This window comes from Cryptomeria japonica, chromosome 5 (assembly GCF_030272615.1).
Source record: "Cryptomeria japonica chromosome 5, Sugi_1.0, whole genome shotgun sequence".
NCBI classification, from domain to species: Eukaryota; Viridiplantae; Streptophyta; class Pinopsida; order Cupressales; family Cupressaceae; genus Cryptomeria; species Cryptomeria japonica.
Window position 1 is genome coordinate 393,628,516 of NC_081409.1, and position 16,642 is coordinate 393,645,157.

The window sequence follows — 16,642 nt, forward strand, 5'->3', positions numbered from 1 at the left end:
GCCTTATCAAAATTTAACTTCACCCCTACCTGTGGAGCTAACTATTTATCATTTTGATCACTTCCCTTATTCACAACTGACCTTTAAATAGGAGAGATTTCATGCTTTAATTAACAGGCACATAGATGAAGATATTGCTCCTTACACAACCATGTTGTTCCAAGCTAGGGTTGCCGTTGCACCAAAAGATCGACCTGTCAATGCCCGATACAACCACTAGACTTATAGAATCCACAGGAGGTTGTTAAACCATGTCGTGAATCCCCGCGAGGGATGCTGGCCCACTACCAACAATCCCCCTCCCAGCGTCACTCGCCGCGGCCTGTGTGATTCGAACCTGTGACCAAGCTTTGATACCACTTGTTACAAGCTAGGGTTGCCGTTGCACCAAAAGATCGACCTGTCAATGCTCGATACAACCACTAGACTTATAGAATCTACATGAGGCTGTTAAACCATGTCGCGAATCCCCGCGAGAGACGCTGGCCTTTTGCCAACACATGCTACTTCAATCTCAACGGTTTCTTACAAGCAAGATGCATCAAAATGGTGGGCTCTAGTTGCTTTAAAATCTTCTACATTCACACTATTATTTAAATGCTCCTCCTTTCTCACTTTGTTATGCAAAAACCAGTAATGGTAAAATAAAAGTGTCATTTTTTTTACAGTATCTAGATCTTCAAAAAAATTGCTAATTTGAGTAAGTAATCAACAACAGTGAGGCCAATAAGGCATAACTACTCCAGCGACAGAGCAACATGGCAGTCCTATTCAGAGATTTTAGAGGGACAATTAAAAAAAGGCTGTGCCCTTAATACCATAGATCCATGGAGTTTTGGAATGATTAGACGGGGATTAGGGATGGAGGGACCAACTACCTAATTTTGGAGATGGCAGTGCAAATATAATATGGTACTTAAAAAAATTAGCTATAAAAAATGTATAAGAAATAGTATTTGAAATTTTAAACTACCTAATAGTGAACATGATGCATCGAACAATGAAAAATGCCAAATATCAATATATTATTGTCAATACGATGATTACATTCTGTAATGTCCCCTTCTTAGTAAAGAGTAATTAGTGGTCCATTGGCCTATTTTGGAGACCCATAGGTTGATTGGAATGAGGAATTAGGGTTTCCTATTTTCTAGGAGGATTCTTCGCAATTTTCAGGGATGTTCTGGTTGGAATTTGGCAGAAAAAACTGAGGATTCCTTTTGGGTTTTTCGAGAACTTCACGGTGGTTTAACATGGATTCTGTTCCAGAGTGATTTCTTAACTTACTATTTTTAGCAGATTGGTGGCAGCTGATTGGATTTTGAGGTTTTTCTGGGTATTCCGAGCTCTCTTACAGGGTTCGATGAGCATGTCTTTCGGAGATGTTTTCATGACTTACTATTTTTAGTAAGTGTCAGTTCAGGTAGTGCTATTTTTGGCAGTCTTGAGCAAAGCTCCAATCCAATTCAAATTAGTGTTTTTTGCACTTCCGTTCACATGGTTGATTTGGCAGCAATCAGTGGTTGATTTTTAATTGTTAATTAAATATTATTACTTTATTCTAAAGTTTAATATTTAATTATTTCACTGATTTATTCTGGAGGAACAACTTAGGAAAGGAAATATAATATCATTTATCCTAAGTTATGTTTTATTTCTCAAGTCAGAAAAGGGCGTCCAAATTGAATATGTTTTATGTATCTAATATTCCATTGTTGCAAGTGTGGACCTTGGGAAAAGTACGCCTAGGCTTAGTAGGGAAAGTGGATGCCATGTTTGAAGGGGACATGAAGATGAAACGAAGTGAATTTCAAATGAGTTTTGGGCGCCATTTCATGTGAATTTGAGATTTAAAATCTATAAATACAGGGCTGGGCACCTCATTTGAAGATCTTGAAGAAATCATATTGTTATGTTGCCGGAATGGTGAGTGAACTTGAGCTTCAGAGTTGTGGCTCCCTAGTTTAGCCAGTTTCGTACTTGAAACATAGTACCTAGTTGAGTGTTGGATTGTTGGTGAGGTTTTTAGTGTGCATTTTCAGATTTCCAGTTTGGTGTGGTTTTTCAATGTGTAGTGTGGTGTGGTTTTCAATGTTGCTGATTTTTGGTGTGGCTGAAGCGAAGATTTGATCGTATCTCCTTGCCCGTGCAATTGATCATTCTGGGTATTAGCTCATTGGAGGCATATGAGGAAGGTGATTATTCTTCTACTTTGGCATTGATTTTGGTGTGTAATCTGATTTTTAGTAGCAAATCGTACTACTGCTGCTGGTCGTACTTTCCTAGAGCTGCCTTGGGTTGCGTGCCGCTCATTGGAGGTGATTTTGGTGCCGGTTTGTGATTTTATCTTGGGCGTCTTGGGTATACCTTTCATTTGCTTGTGTTCGTGAGCAATTTGGAGCTGTTTTTGGGGAGTTGTGAGTCTTTTAGTGTTGCTGGTCCCATAGTTGAAAATCTCGGACTCGCCTCGGACTCGGCAAACCAAAATTTTGGACTCGGACTCGGACTCGTGAAAGACTCGCGAAAGACTCGGCAAAGACTCGGCAAAGACTCGGCAAAAAAAAAAAACCGTAGTTTTACAAAAAAACATAAAGAAATTAATGCATTTAGAGAACATAAGTGCCATAATTGAAACATTACACATGTCATATGATCTACAAAGTACAAACACGCAATATTTGAAATTTCATCATTCATGGCAGCATATTCAAGTTTCAAGTTTCAACTCTAAAATGTATAATACTATAATGGCAGCATAAGTATATAAATGTTCACAAAATTACATATAATGATATGTCCAAGTCCAACTGCAAATGTGAAAAACAGCAATGTGAATGAACAAACCAAAGAGAAGACTACATCTTCCTCTTTGTATTTTTCCTAATATAGCTCAATTTTTCAGGCCTTGAGCTAGAAGTAGTAGCAGTGGGTGTTGTGGTATCTAAATGGTGAGATGAGTCTTCTTCAAAGTCATAGTCCTCATCATCATCCTCATCTTCGTCCTCATCTTCATCCAATCTTGCTCCTTCTGCATCTTGTGCTGCTCCTCTCTCTATTTCTGCAATTTCTTCTTCGGTAAGGAGGACATCATCACCATCATTTTGTTCATTCATGGTCCAATCACCATATGGATCAATTTCATCCAAGTCAATGGCCTCATGTGAAACACCCTCCACCTGTCTAACTCGAAGGCGAAGGTTGTACCGAACAAATACTAGATCATTGAGCCGCTTTTGTGACAATCTATTTCTCTTCTTTGTGTGAATGCTTTCAAAGACACTCCAATTTCGTTCACACCCAGAAGCACTGCATGGCTGAGACAAAACACGGATAGCTATCTTTTGAAGATTAGGCGTGCCGGCACCATAATTCTCCCACCATAAATCTACAAAAAACATTTAGAAATATTAGAATTGAGAAAAAAATGTAACAATCAAGTTTGTAGGTTTTTTCTTGCACTGTTGAACTAAGTTACTAAATGTTTTACCTGGTTGTTGTTTTCCTCTCCTATCAATTGCTAGTTGTGATGAGAAGAGTCTCCCCTCTGCACTTTTGTAGATCTTGAACAATGGAATGAACATTTCCAAATTCAGAAATAGATACTAGATAGTCAAAGTGTCAAACTCAAATTCAATAATGAACATTTCCGAATTCATAAATAAAGATAGAGCAATTGCAAATGTCAAATCTCACCTCCAACTCATCAAGAACCTTGTCTCTCAACTCAGGATCAGGTGTCATCTTATCAATGCATGTAATAACACCTGCCATGACCTCCTCATCAGCCCTAAATGAATCAGAGAAGTAGAATTTCGGGTTCAAAAAGTAGGCGAAGGCATGTATCGGTTGGTGGAGTTGGTTTGTCCACCTACGATCAATGATGCGCCAAAAGATTTCACATTTTCTTGCATTTCCACGATAGTAATGTGAAATGGCCTCTTTGGCCCTATCCATGGCCTCATAAATGAAACCCATTGGCATGCCCTCTCCATCCACCATACGAAGAACCCTCACCAAAGGTTCTGTCACCTAAAAAAATTAAAAAAAATTTTAAATTAATACAAAATCAACCCCTAAAAAATAAAATCAGCAAATAGACAAGATTGTATAAACTTTACTTTTGTGTTTGTTACTTACCGCAGTCAACTCCTCTCCATTTTTATTGAACCCATCATCAAAAACAATGGTCGCAATCTTCTCTGCTTCAGGTCTTTTGGAGTATGCAGACCCCAACCAAGCATCTGACACAAACATCTGCTTAAGATGAGGAATGGCACTAAGAATGCTCTGCAAAGTGATGAAGTGGCTAGCAAATCGTGTCACTCCAGGTCGCACAAGGTCCTTGCCATTTGTGTATTTTCTCATCAAAGCAAGCACCCAAGTATGGTTGTAGATGAATTTGGTGACACTTTTTGCATCTTCAACCACCTTCTTCACCCATCCAATCTTCCCAATGTCCTCTAGCACCAAGTCCAAGCAATGTGTAGCACAAGGACTCCATGTAATCGAAGGATGCCTTTGCATAAGCATTCTACCTGCAGATACATATGCAGCTGCGTTGTCCGTGATAATTTGGACAACATTCTCAACTCCAACTTCCCGAACCACACCATCCAACAGATTACACAAAGTCTCTGCATTTTTTATTTCATTTGAGGCATCAACAGACTTTATGAATACCATTGCACCATTTGAAGCCACCAAGAAGTTGAGAAGAGTCCTATTCCGTCCATCTGTCCATCCATCAGATAAAATGCTGCATCCTTTTCTCTTCCAATACCTTTTCTGATCATCAACCACACCTTCTGTATTTTTCACAGCTTTCTCTAGCAATGGCCCACTGAAGTCATAACCTGTTGGGGCCTTAAACCCCTTACCCGCCACTGTACATGCATTAACAAAACTTTCCCAATACACATTGTTTGCTGCATTGAAAGATAGATTATTGTAAAACCAAAAGTTTGAAGCTGCTATCCGTGCTTGTTCATGCTTCTCTTTATTCCATCCTGTACCTTCAAGTGAAGGTTGTGCACCTGGAACATTGCGTGGTACAAAAAAATTAGGGTCTGATCTAACAGGAGTGCCACTAGCCTCACCCTCATTGTCACCAAAAGATGAAAGTGACTAACGACCCCGACTATGACCAATGGGACCCGAAGTGGACAATGTGGGATTCATTGCAGCTGCTATGGCTTCTCTTGTTTTTTGCCTTTCTTCCTTATGCATATCATTCTCAGCAAGAATGGCCTTCATCTCTCTAATAATTTCAGGAGTTGATTTGGGGCATGCCTCCACACCATATCCAGGTATTTGTGCAAGGTGGTATTTTAATCTATTGATTCCACCAGTCATCCATCTTGTGCATTCGGTGCAAGTGACCTCCCCCTTTTTGCTTCCTGCAATCCCATATTTCCAAGCTTTATCTCTTTGTCTTCCTGACCTTGGGGTTGCCCTTGGAGTTGAACTTGCCATTGCTGATTTAACATGAAAAAAAAAAAATCAGCAGGGTTTTATGGAAAATCAACAAAAAAAATGACAATGAATCATTTGGGAAAAATAGCATTCAAAAACAAGAAAAAAAAAAGAGGAAATAACTTAGGAAAGAAAATAGAAAAAAATTTGGCAGCATATCCCCTTGTTTTTCAAGATTTTTTTCAGTTTCAAAACAATGAAATGATTCAAATGAAAAAAAAAAAGGAGGAGAAAAATCCTTACCTAGATCTCTCTTGCTGATTTTTCCTTCTTCCCTCTACTCCTCCAAACCCTTCTAACCTGCTCCAGCCAAAAAAAACCCAAATTGAAGTCAAAAAATGAAAAAAAAATTGGTTTTAAGCCCCACGGGCCCTTTTTCTGGGCCCGCGAGTCCCTGTGAAAGACTCGGGAGTCCGAGTGAAAGACTCGCGCGAGTCTTTGCGAAAGACTCGCGAGTCTTTCACAGGGACTCGCCTGGACTCGCCACGCGAGTCCTAGGCGAGTCGACTCGGCTCGCCAAAGGACTCGCGAGTCCGTGGCGAGTCCGAGGCGAGTCAAAGAGTTTTAAAACTATGGCTGGTCCAGTGCTGGAGTCTACTGGTATTTTATATCAGATTTGTTTAATTGTGTTTTAGCTTGTTTTTTCTCAGAATTTCAGTATTGCGATATTTAGTACTTCATTATGCTCTTCATTGTAATTGTTGGTTAGCAGTACTAACCTCTACCGTATTTGAAGTACTCATTGTAATTCCCATTGCTCAAGTGGAAAAGGTTGGCTTGGCCGCATTCAGTGTTTGTAATTTAGTTTGTATTCAGTCCTCCCATTGCATAAGCGGTTGAGTGATTTCTGCTTGTATAGTCCTCCTGCTGCATAAGCGGTTGAGTGATTTCTGCTTGTATTGTCCTCCTGCTGCATAGGCGGTTGAGTTGATTTTGTTTAGTAATAAGTCCTCCCGCTGAAATATTGCAGTAGAGTGATTTGTGCTTGAGTGTGTTCTTGTTTATTTGGCTGGTTTACTGCCAAGTTCTTTGTTCTACCCGCTGGAAAGTGGAAGGGTCTGGCTTGCCGCCCATTATTGTAATAAGCATTTACCTGAAGTTGTATCTAACGATCCCCTGCCACCGTATGCTCTTACCCTCCCAACTTGGGCTCTCGGTGAACAAAAGGTGTAGGGTTCCTTCTAGCTGGTTTTGGATTTCTTACTCTAACCCTAATGGGTGTGGTTGTGTTTGTAATCTTGTTGAAAAAATAAAAATAAAATTGTTGGGGATATTACAGATTCAAAATTGAAATAAGATTGGCTAATGTGTAATATCCCACTAATTTTTTTTTGATTTTTCAGGCCAATAACAATTCATCCACAACAAATAACCTGTTAAGGTTAGAGGAATAAGCAAAACAACTGAAAGGGAACCCTTCCACCTTTTGTTCACCGAGAGCCCAGACTGGGAGGGTGAGAGCATACGGTGTTCCGGGGATCGTCAACATCAATAATCAAACTGAAAATTACAATGCATGGGCAGCAAGCCAGCCCCTTCTGCTTATCCAGCAGGATAGAAACTAAACTCTTGGCGGTGAACCGACCAAGGAAAATTACAAGAAATTAAAGTTCAATCACTCTACCGTGTATTTCAACGGGAGGACATTACATTAAACAATCACTCTACCACATATTTCAGCGGGAGGACCATAGTATTGAACTTATCACTTGACCACTTATTCAATGGGAGGACTGATTACCAAAACTGAATTACAAAACTTAGAAGGTGGCAAGCCAGCCTCTTCCACTTATGCAGTGGGGATTACAAATGAAAGCAAATAGAATGAGATGATTAGTACTACTGAAACAACCTTACAATATAGAGATGAGATGAGAAGATTAAATGCAGATTTCAACAACAATACTCTAATTTTCTGTTACACTGATCTGCAGGCTGAAAGTACAGTTTCAGCAGCCCATGGAAATATCAAAACTCATAACTCACTCAATTTTTACTTGAATTGATTCAAACCAATCCCAATCCCACCGTACATCCAATGCAATGACAACTAATCAAAGCCACAACCCAAACAAGCCCATTTTTATTTTGCACGCATCCCAATGCAACACAGAAAACCCACGCCTAGACTAGGAATTTCGATTTTGTCTAATAAAATCAATGCTCAAACAAAATAGGTAGAAACTCACACAATGTATCGCCATGGCATAGAAGGAAGAATGAGCCGGTACCCAGATGGATGGAGTCGCCTGGTTGAGAGGTATGAGCAAATTTCACTTTCAGCAGTCCCGTGACCAGCAACCAAAAACAGTCAAATCCATCATCGATCACTCCATAATTCTGCAACTCATTAACCAATCTGCAATAGGAACACAAGGGCACAACTAGTTACTATATTGCAAGTACGAAACTGAGACTCAGCTAGGAAGCCAACTTCGAAGCTCAGATTTTCAGTAGCCAAACCGGCAGCATAATGATGCAATTTTCAAAGATAATGCAAATGGGAGCCCAAGCCTCTTATTTATAACTTCACTCATCAAATTCAAATGCCATTCCTCCAAATTCCACGCTTTGCATTTGAATTTCATTTCACCCAAGTGTAGCGCCACTTTTCCCAAGTCAAACCCCACGCCAAAAAGGGAAGGGACCCACGTTAATTACTTGGTGAATAATGGAGATGCACTAAAACATAATATTCTTCTAAAATATTTCGCCATTCCATATTACACATGAGTTTCGCCAAACAATTAGGATAAAATAGGCATTAATCCCAATTTTAATAAATCAGTCGTCAATAATCAGATTAATTAAATATTAAACCTTAGGATAAGGAATTAATATTCAATTATTTCGCATATGACTCCCGTATTGATTATCAACACTGCTAGGATGAAACTGAGTCAGGACGACCTCAAAACTATTGCAGAATATTGTGCCACACAGCGACTTACTAAAAATAGTAAGTCAAGAATTAATGCTCAGAAAAGTATGATCATCGCGTCCAGAGGCAAAGCAAGGAGGGCTCAGTAGGACAGTGGCACTAGAATGGTCATTCCCTGACTTACTAAAAATAGTAAGTCCTCGTTTCATCGATGCTAGACCCTGATTCCTCATTCCACCTAGCCTACGGGTCTCAGGAATAGGCTAATGGACCAGTGAAAGAGCATCAATGAGAAGGGGACATTACATAATGTCCTCTCATCATTTTGTCAAACTCCTCATCATTAGAATTGTTAGACTCATTTGAGCTCAAGCTCCTTCAAATGGACATTGACCAACCTTGTTTGTGTTGCATCATTGTGAATCTGTGCTAGCTCCTCTTGCTCTACATCCCTATATGCTACTGGATTCTCCTTGTATGTAAGCATGTTGTGGTTTGTAATGCACCAACTTTTACATAATGACATTAATGGACAAAACATTTGCAAACAATTTTTTTGCATTCTAATTTGTGACATACATATGTCTTAATCTTAACGTCCACACACATGATGTTGAACTTGAACAACATTGTGACCAAAGCAAATGATTACACAACGAAATGCATGCCAACACAAGGTCATTATACACCAACATAGAATAAAACTAGTGACAGCTTTACTCAAACATTGTGGAACACCATCAACATGATGAGGAACAATGTAAATAGAACCTTCTCATGACCAATTTTAGATTACATGACTCATAATTGACACAATGTTGGAGGAGAATGGAAGGATTTACAATTTATACTAAAGTTTCTTTATAACACATTCAACGCAATAACTGAACACCTAAAGGGTGGATTCACAACAATCTAACCATTCTCACAAACTTGCCATGAGTAGATGGTTGCAAGGGAGATGCAACATCTCACCTAAGTCTCACTAAAGATATACCAAGTACACCCAAGGTCACAAACTAAACACAAAAGAGATCACAACTATTAAAGGACGCATGATGACTCCAACCTAAGACACATGCTTGTAGATCATAGGGAGCAAACTTCCTATTGATTTTTTTTTTTTGAAAAAGGGTTTGGAAATGCTCATTGTCTCCAAATTGCCCTTGTTTCCAATTAGGAATCTCTTGGGCAATTTGTAAATTCTGCATGTTGTCATTTAAGTCACCCTTAATGCTCGATAGGTGATTCAAATTAGGGAATAAGGCCTAGAGAGGTAGTGGGCTTCCATGAAAACCAAACCAAGAAATACTGAGAGCAGGGGGGGGGGGGTGAATCAGTATTTCAGGATCTTTTAATAAATTTAATCAAATGAAAGAGAAAAACAAACAACCTCAAAGATGACATAGTTTTTATCTCGTGGAAAACCCTCTCGAGTTAAAAACGACGACACAAAATAACTATTATAATCAAAACAACCTAGGTAAACTTATACTTTTATAAAGCCATTATCAAAACACAGAAGTAGAATCCATGTCAATACTTTCTAACATAACAGCTCCATCCTATCTGTCCAAACCAATCAATCTAGAACATGAAACAAAAAATACTAGGATGCAATTTGTATATCCTGAAGCCACGTTTATCAGACAAGTGTCACATACTAACAACACTGTTAGTAGATTTTGCTCCATACAAACATGTAGTTCCAAAAAAAAAACATCAGCAAGAAACACCTATAATCCAGCCACATAAAAGATGTCCAACTAGCAATTTAAAGAAATGACCATTTCTCAAAAGACTTCAACCAAAGACAGGTTGTAGAAGAAAACATCCACGATATAGGCATCAATGTACATGTGTCGAGAGTTCACACCAGATAAAATAGACCCTCAACCAAGAAGCTCAACATAGTAGGAGCAGCTAATAAAGAACACAAACAACTAGCTGAAATGAACACTCAACTAACAATGACATCAATGACAAAATTCTCTACAATCTCCCCCTTTGTCATTGATGGCAACCCAAGCTGAACAAATCTGAACTAAGAGTCATTTCTGAAACAAACTGAACCACAAAGCTCTTCCTGACTCACTACTTCCCCTTTGACATCAATAACTGAAGAAAGTTTGAAAATTCTCTTCATAATAAAAAGGGACATGAGATATAGCAATATATACTCCCCCTGAGTCCAATATGCAAATCAGTGAGGAAATGAATTCACTCCTAGCTTTTGCCTCAAGAACTCAAATGTCTCCTTTGGTAGTGGCTTAGTACATACGTCTGCAATCTGTTCTTTAGAACACACATATTCCAACTTAACGTGCTGATTAGTGACTTGCTCTCTGAAAAAATGCTATTTAATAGGAATATGCTTAGTCCTAGAGTGCAAAACTAGATTTTTTGAAATATTGATAGCACTCGTATCATCACAAAAAATGGAAATGGAGTGATCATACTCAATATTTATATCTTTTAATGTTTGCTTCATCCAAATAACCTGAGTGCAACATGCTACAACTGCAATATACTCCGCTTCTGTTGTAGATAAAGAAATAGAAGGCTGTTTTTTACTTAACCAAGAAACGAGACATCTTCCAAGAAAGAAAGCACCACCACTTGTGCTCTTTTTGTCATCAACTGAACCTCCCCAATCTGCATCAGTAAAAGCTGTGAGTGTAAAATCTTTACCTCTAGGATACCATAAATCAAAATCCATTTTACCCTTAAGATATTTGGAGATTCTCTTTATAGCTTGAACATGGGTATCCTTTGGTGTAGCCTAAAATTTGGCAACATAACCAACAACTTGCATAATGTCAGGTCTAGTGGCTGTAACATATAACAAACTGCCAACCATAGATCTGTAATAAGTTTGATTCACATTAGGAAACTCATCATCTTTACTTACCATAGGTGTACTTACAGGATTGCAATCTTCCATTCTAAATCTCTTCAACTTCTCTCTAATGTACTTGGTTTGAGAGATAAAGATACCTTTTTCAGATTGAAGAATTTGTAGCCCAAGAAAGAAGGACAACTCACCCAACAATGAGATTTCAAATTCCTTCGTCATGTTAGTAGCAAAAGCTTTACACATATCTACACAGTTGCTTCCAAAGATCAGATCATCAACATAAACCACTCCAACAAGAATGTGTTTACCTTCTTCTCTAACATAGAGACTATTGTCTGCCATTCCTCTTTTGAATCCTTGTTGCTGTAGATATTTATCTAACCTGTCATACCAAGCACGTGGGGCTTGCTTAAGGCCGTTAAGTGCCTTTTTCAGCTTGCATATGTTAGTTTTTAGCAATTAGATTAGCAGCATAGAACAAAAAACCAAACTAAAAAATAAAGCACACACATAACACGCTTATACCCTAGGAAAACCTCCCTCTTGGAGGTGAAAAATCCAGCTACAATATCTCAGATCTTAATATTAACAAGGGTAGAAAATTGGTTATAACTTAACCCAGCTAGGGCACAAATCTGAATATCAAATTAGCACACTAATCTGATGTCCCGATTGTAAATGCACGATAGCTTCGGTAAGATAAATGATTGAATGAGAGATAAATGAAGTCTCTCATTCAATCATTTATCCTATCAATAATTATGATGAAAAATTTCAAGCTATTAATCCTTCATTTGATAACCATTCTTCATTCGTATATGATCAATCTACTTAGTTCGATTAAATGCTTAACTATTGATAATCATCCTATAGCATAGAATCTCGATTTAATATCGGTTACATTATTTGTGTTCACCGATTATTAAATCGGGCTAACCAATGCAATCCGATTTATATCGGTTAACATATTTAATAGTAAACAAATGATTATTGGTTCAACCAAACACCGATTAGTATCGGGTGTCAATATAAGCTTGCACTGATTGATATCGGGTTATGTATGCACCGATTAATATCGGGTGGCAAGGTAAATACGCACCGATTGGTATCGGGCTGTGAAGTTAAGCATACACCGATTGGTATCGGTTGTTAAGATAAACATACACCGATTGGTATCGGTTGTTAAACATACACTGTTTGTTATTACTGCGATTAGCAAAGGGGCACGATCAAGTAATGCCTTGATCGGTCATGTCTAAAAGACATGACTGGTCAAGACATGACTGGTCAAGGCATTGCTTGATCTTACCCAGCTTATATATATATATCAAATGGCATTTGTGAGAAAGGATATCGAAATCAATAAATGCTCCTCTCACCTGCCATACAAAAGAAGATAGTCAGATTTATAATATAAATAGATAATACATAGAACAAGATAATATCAACTAGAATATAACTTGCATATTGAATGGAAAATTGAACATCATTTACATGGTATCAGAGCCAAGTTAAATCGAACCTGAGGCTGTTCAATTTTGCGGAAAATTCAAAACAAGCATATATTCAACATCTCAATTCTTCTAATGGCTAGCGCTATCAGATTTGAAGATAGACTTAGAGGAGGTGATGACTTCTCAGCATGGAAGTTCAGAATTCATATGATTCTAAGAGAAAATAAAGTCAAATCATTTGTAAAAACTGAAACTGCAGAACCTGAGACTGAACCTGACAAAACAACTTGGAGAGAGGGAAATGAAAAGGCCATCAAAATCATAGTTGATGGGGTGAGAAATAATATTATGCCCATCATAAGGAAACATGAAACAACCTACAACATGTTCAAAGCACTTGAAGATGCATTTGAGATATCTAATGCCAGTAGAACCTTGGCTTTAAAAAGAGAAATAAATTACATAGCCATGATCAAAGGAGAATCAGTCAATGCCTACTTCATGCAAATATCAACCCTAAGGGATGAACTAGCAACCCTTGGATATGAGATCCAAAGCAAAGAATTAACACTCATTGCTCTAGATGGGTTGCCTAGCATATGAGAAACATTCGTCCAAGGCATCAGTGTGAGGGATGAATTTCCAAAATTCGATAGGCTAAAGGCTGATTGTCTCCAAGAGGAATCAAGGCAAAATAAGAAGGGATCAAGCAAAAGAATATAGATGAAGATCTCCAAGTTCTAAATACAAACTCAAAACAAGAAAAGCAAGCAGAAGCAATTTAGAAAGAGAAAAGGTCGTCACGGCAAGAACACCTTCAAGAAGGACCTTTTATAGATTCAATGTTACAGATGTGACAAATTTGGGCACTACGTTGCCAAATGTCTAGAAAGAGCCAAACAACAAGCCACATTTGCCAAAACAGGAAGATCTAAAAGGGAAGAAGATCCCGAGAAGTATGTACTCTATTCAGCATTCACAAACCAAGCATCAAACAAAGTTAACTCTTGGGTGATAGACAATGACTCATCCAGACACATTACAGGATTCAGAGAAGTGCTAGACTCCATGATAGAGGAGAATGATGAGAAAGTAACTATCGGAGATGACTCCACACCTCCAGTCAGAGGAGTTGGAACCTGCACCATCAAACTAAAGTCAGGTGTATCATTACGACTTAAAGGAGTACTATATGTCCCAGGCATCAAGAGAAACCTAGTCTCAATATCAGCACTGGAGGACAATGGATACAGAGTGACCTTCATGGACAACAAAGTGTTGGCTTGGCCAAAGAATTCATCCATCAAGAAAGCTAAAACTATTGGTCAAAGACAAGACTACTTGTTATGAGCTATGCACAGAGCTCAACCTAGCCCTAATCCATGAAACTACAGATGCTAATGAAGTTTGGCATAGAAGACTAGGTCACTTGAATTCTCAGAGCTTTATCATCAAATGGGAAACCTTGTCACATGCCTACCTAAGTTAAAGCAATATCATTCAGGGGCATGCAAGGGATGTGCACTAGGTAAAAATGCTAAAGGTATTTTTCAAAATAGTACTAGGAAAACAAGTTTAGTTCTAGAGTTAGTTCATTCTAATATATCTGGACCTATGTTTGTACCTTCTTTAGGGGGATGTTTGTATTATGTAATATTTGTTGACAACTACTCTAGGAAAACTTGGATCTACTCTTTGAAATGTAAAGAATCAGAAGAGATCCTTAATAGGTTTAAGGAATTTAAATCACTAACAAAAGACTACTCAGGAAATAAAATCAAAACCTTAAGAACTGACAATAGGGGGGAATACACCTCAGATGTGTTTAAAGACTTTTGTAAAAATGCTGGGATTAAGAGGGAGCTTACTATAACACTCAACAAAATGGGGTAGCTGAGAGGAAAAATAGAACAATTGTAGAAGCTGCCAAAGCCATGATTCTTGATCAGAATCTAAATACCAACCTTTTGGCAGAAGCAACAAGCACTGCTGTATATATACAAAATAGATGTCCTCACTCCCATCTTGAAGCTAAAACCCCTGAGGAAGTCTTTACTAAAACAAAGCCAGATATCAGCCACCTTAGAATATTTGGGTGTCCTATCTATACTCATGTACCTAAGGAGAAGAGATTAAAATTAGAGCCTTCTGGAAAAAGGGGAATACTTGTAGAATATAGTGAAACCTCCAAGACCTACAGAATCTATATACCTGGTCAGAGGAATATTGAACTGAGTAGGGATGTAATCTTTGAAGAAGACTTAGCCTTCAAAAGAGCCCAAAGCTCAATAGAACCTGAAGTCTATATCCCCACCCCTAGAATAGAGGAAGACTATGCTCCTGAGTTTCAGAGGGAGAGTCTTGAGGAAAATGTAGGTGAAACTCAAAACCCACCTAGAGGGAACCTCAAGAAAAGACCACTATGGGCCACCAAAACTGTAGAAGAAGCTCAGAAGTATGCCGCTTCTTCAGGAACCTTCAGAAGAAGTATACCTAGAGCAACCTGAAGGGTTTGAGATTCATGATACAGAGTCTCATGTGTGTAGACTCTAGAAAGCTCTCTATGGGCTTAAACAGGCTCCTAGGGCTCGGTATGAAAGAATTGATACTTATCTCTCAAATCTAGGCTTCTCCAAGAATGATGCAGATCCTAACCTCTACTATAAGCAAAACAAAGGTGATATGCTAATATTGATTTTATATGTTGATGATTTGTTTATCACAGGAAAAGATCACCTCATAGTTCAGTGTAAGAAAGACCTTACTAAAGAATTTGATATGAAGTCTTGGGACTCCTTCATTACTTCCTAGGTTTGGAAGTATGGCAGAACTCTGATGGCATCATACTAAACCAGGATAAATATACCTTGGACATTTTGAAGGGATTTGGAATACTAAACTGCAGACCCCTGACCTCTCCAAATGAAAACAAACCTTCATAAACTTAAGGAAGCAACAGTAGAATCACAACCCTTAGATCCTACTCTATATATGCAAATGATTGGGTCCCTGATGTATCTTGTAAATACGAGACCAGATATCTGTTATGCAGTTAATGCCTTGAGTCAGTTTATGTGTGAGCCGAAGGAGATCCACCTGATTGCAGTAAAACACATTATGAGATACTTACAAGGTACCCTAAAACTTGGTCTCAAATATGAGAAAGTTGATATAGACCTACATGGATTTACAAATTAGATTGGGCTAGAAGTGTGACTGACAGAAAAAACACTTCAGGGTGTTGCTTCTAACTAGGTTCAGCCATGATATCTTGGATCAGCAGAAAGCAGTCTTCTGTAGCTCAAAGCTCCACCGAGGCCGAATACATTGCAACTTCTATGGCTGCCCGAGAGGCAGTATGTCTTAGAAAGTTGCTTGTGGGGTTGTTTGGAGAGCCTATGAAACCCATTGTTATACATTTTGACAATCAAAGCTACATAAATCTTTCAGTAAATCTAGTGTTCCATGACAGATCCAAGCATATTGAGATTCCATACCACTATGTGCGAGATATGGTAGACAGTAATGTGATCCAATTAGAATATGTTTGTACAGGAGATCAAACTGCAGATATTCTGACCAAACCTCTTTCCAGAGTGAAGGTTGATCACTTCAGAAAAGGTTTAGGTATGATAGAAAGGTAATTTGCTTTGTAAATCGGTATTTGCATATCAATAAGATGTTTAATGTGTAAACTTCTTTGTCATGATAGGACATTTTGGATTTTATCCCCTGGGTTCATATCTAAGAGGTGACGATCTCTAAAGATAATGAACACTAGTATGAAGACATTATAAGGTAATGATTTTATGATGTCCAAACTAGTTATCATGTTGGATCTTTGGTGTGTCATGGATGTGCCATGATTGTGTTGTGGTAAAACATTTGTATAAGGTGTTAGTGCACATATCACAACTTGGATAAGATGAGAATTTAATCTTTTTCATATGATTATCCTTAAGTATTGCGTGTTTAGGC

General features: G+C 38.3%; 2 protein-coding genes across 3 annotated transcripts in view; one reads left to right on the plus strand and one right to left on the minus strand.

Moving 5' to 3' along the window:
- Nucleotides 1-16,642, plus strand: part of LOC131062325 (ras-related protein RHN1) — a 148,495-nt gene that overhangs the window by 11,374 nt on the left and 120,479 nt on the right. The window lies entirely within an intron of this gene.
- On the minus strand, nucleotides 2,676-3,596 carry LOC131876346 (uncharacterized). Its single transcript, XM_059221476.1, has 2 exons — nucleotides 3,488-3,596; nucleotides 2,676-3,385 (listed from the first exon to the last, which is right to left on the minus strand). The coding sequence occupies exons 1-2, from the start codon at nucleotides 3,579-3,581 to the stop codon at nucleotides 2,856-2,858; spliced, it is 624 nt and encodes a 207-aa protein (XP_059077459.1). The 5' UTR covers nucleotides 3,582-3,596; the 3' UTR covers nucleotides 2,676-2,855.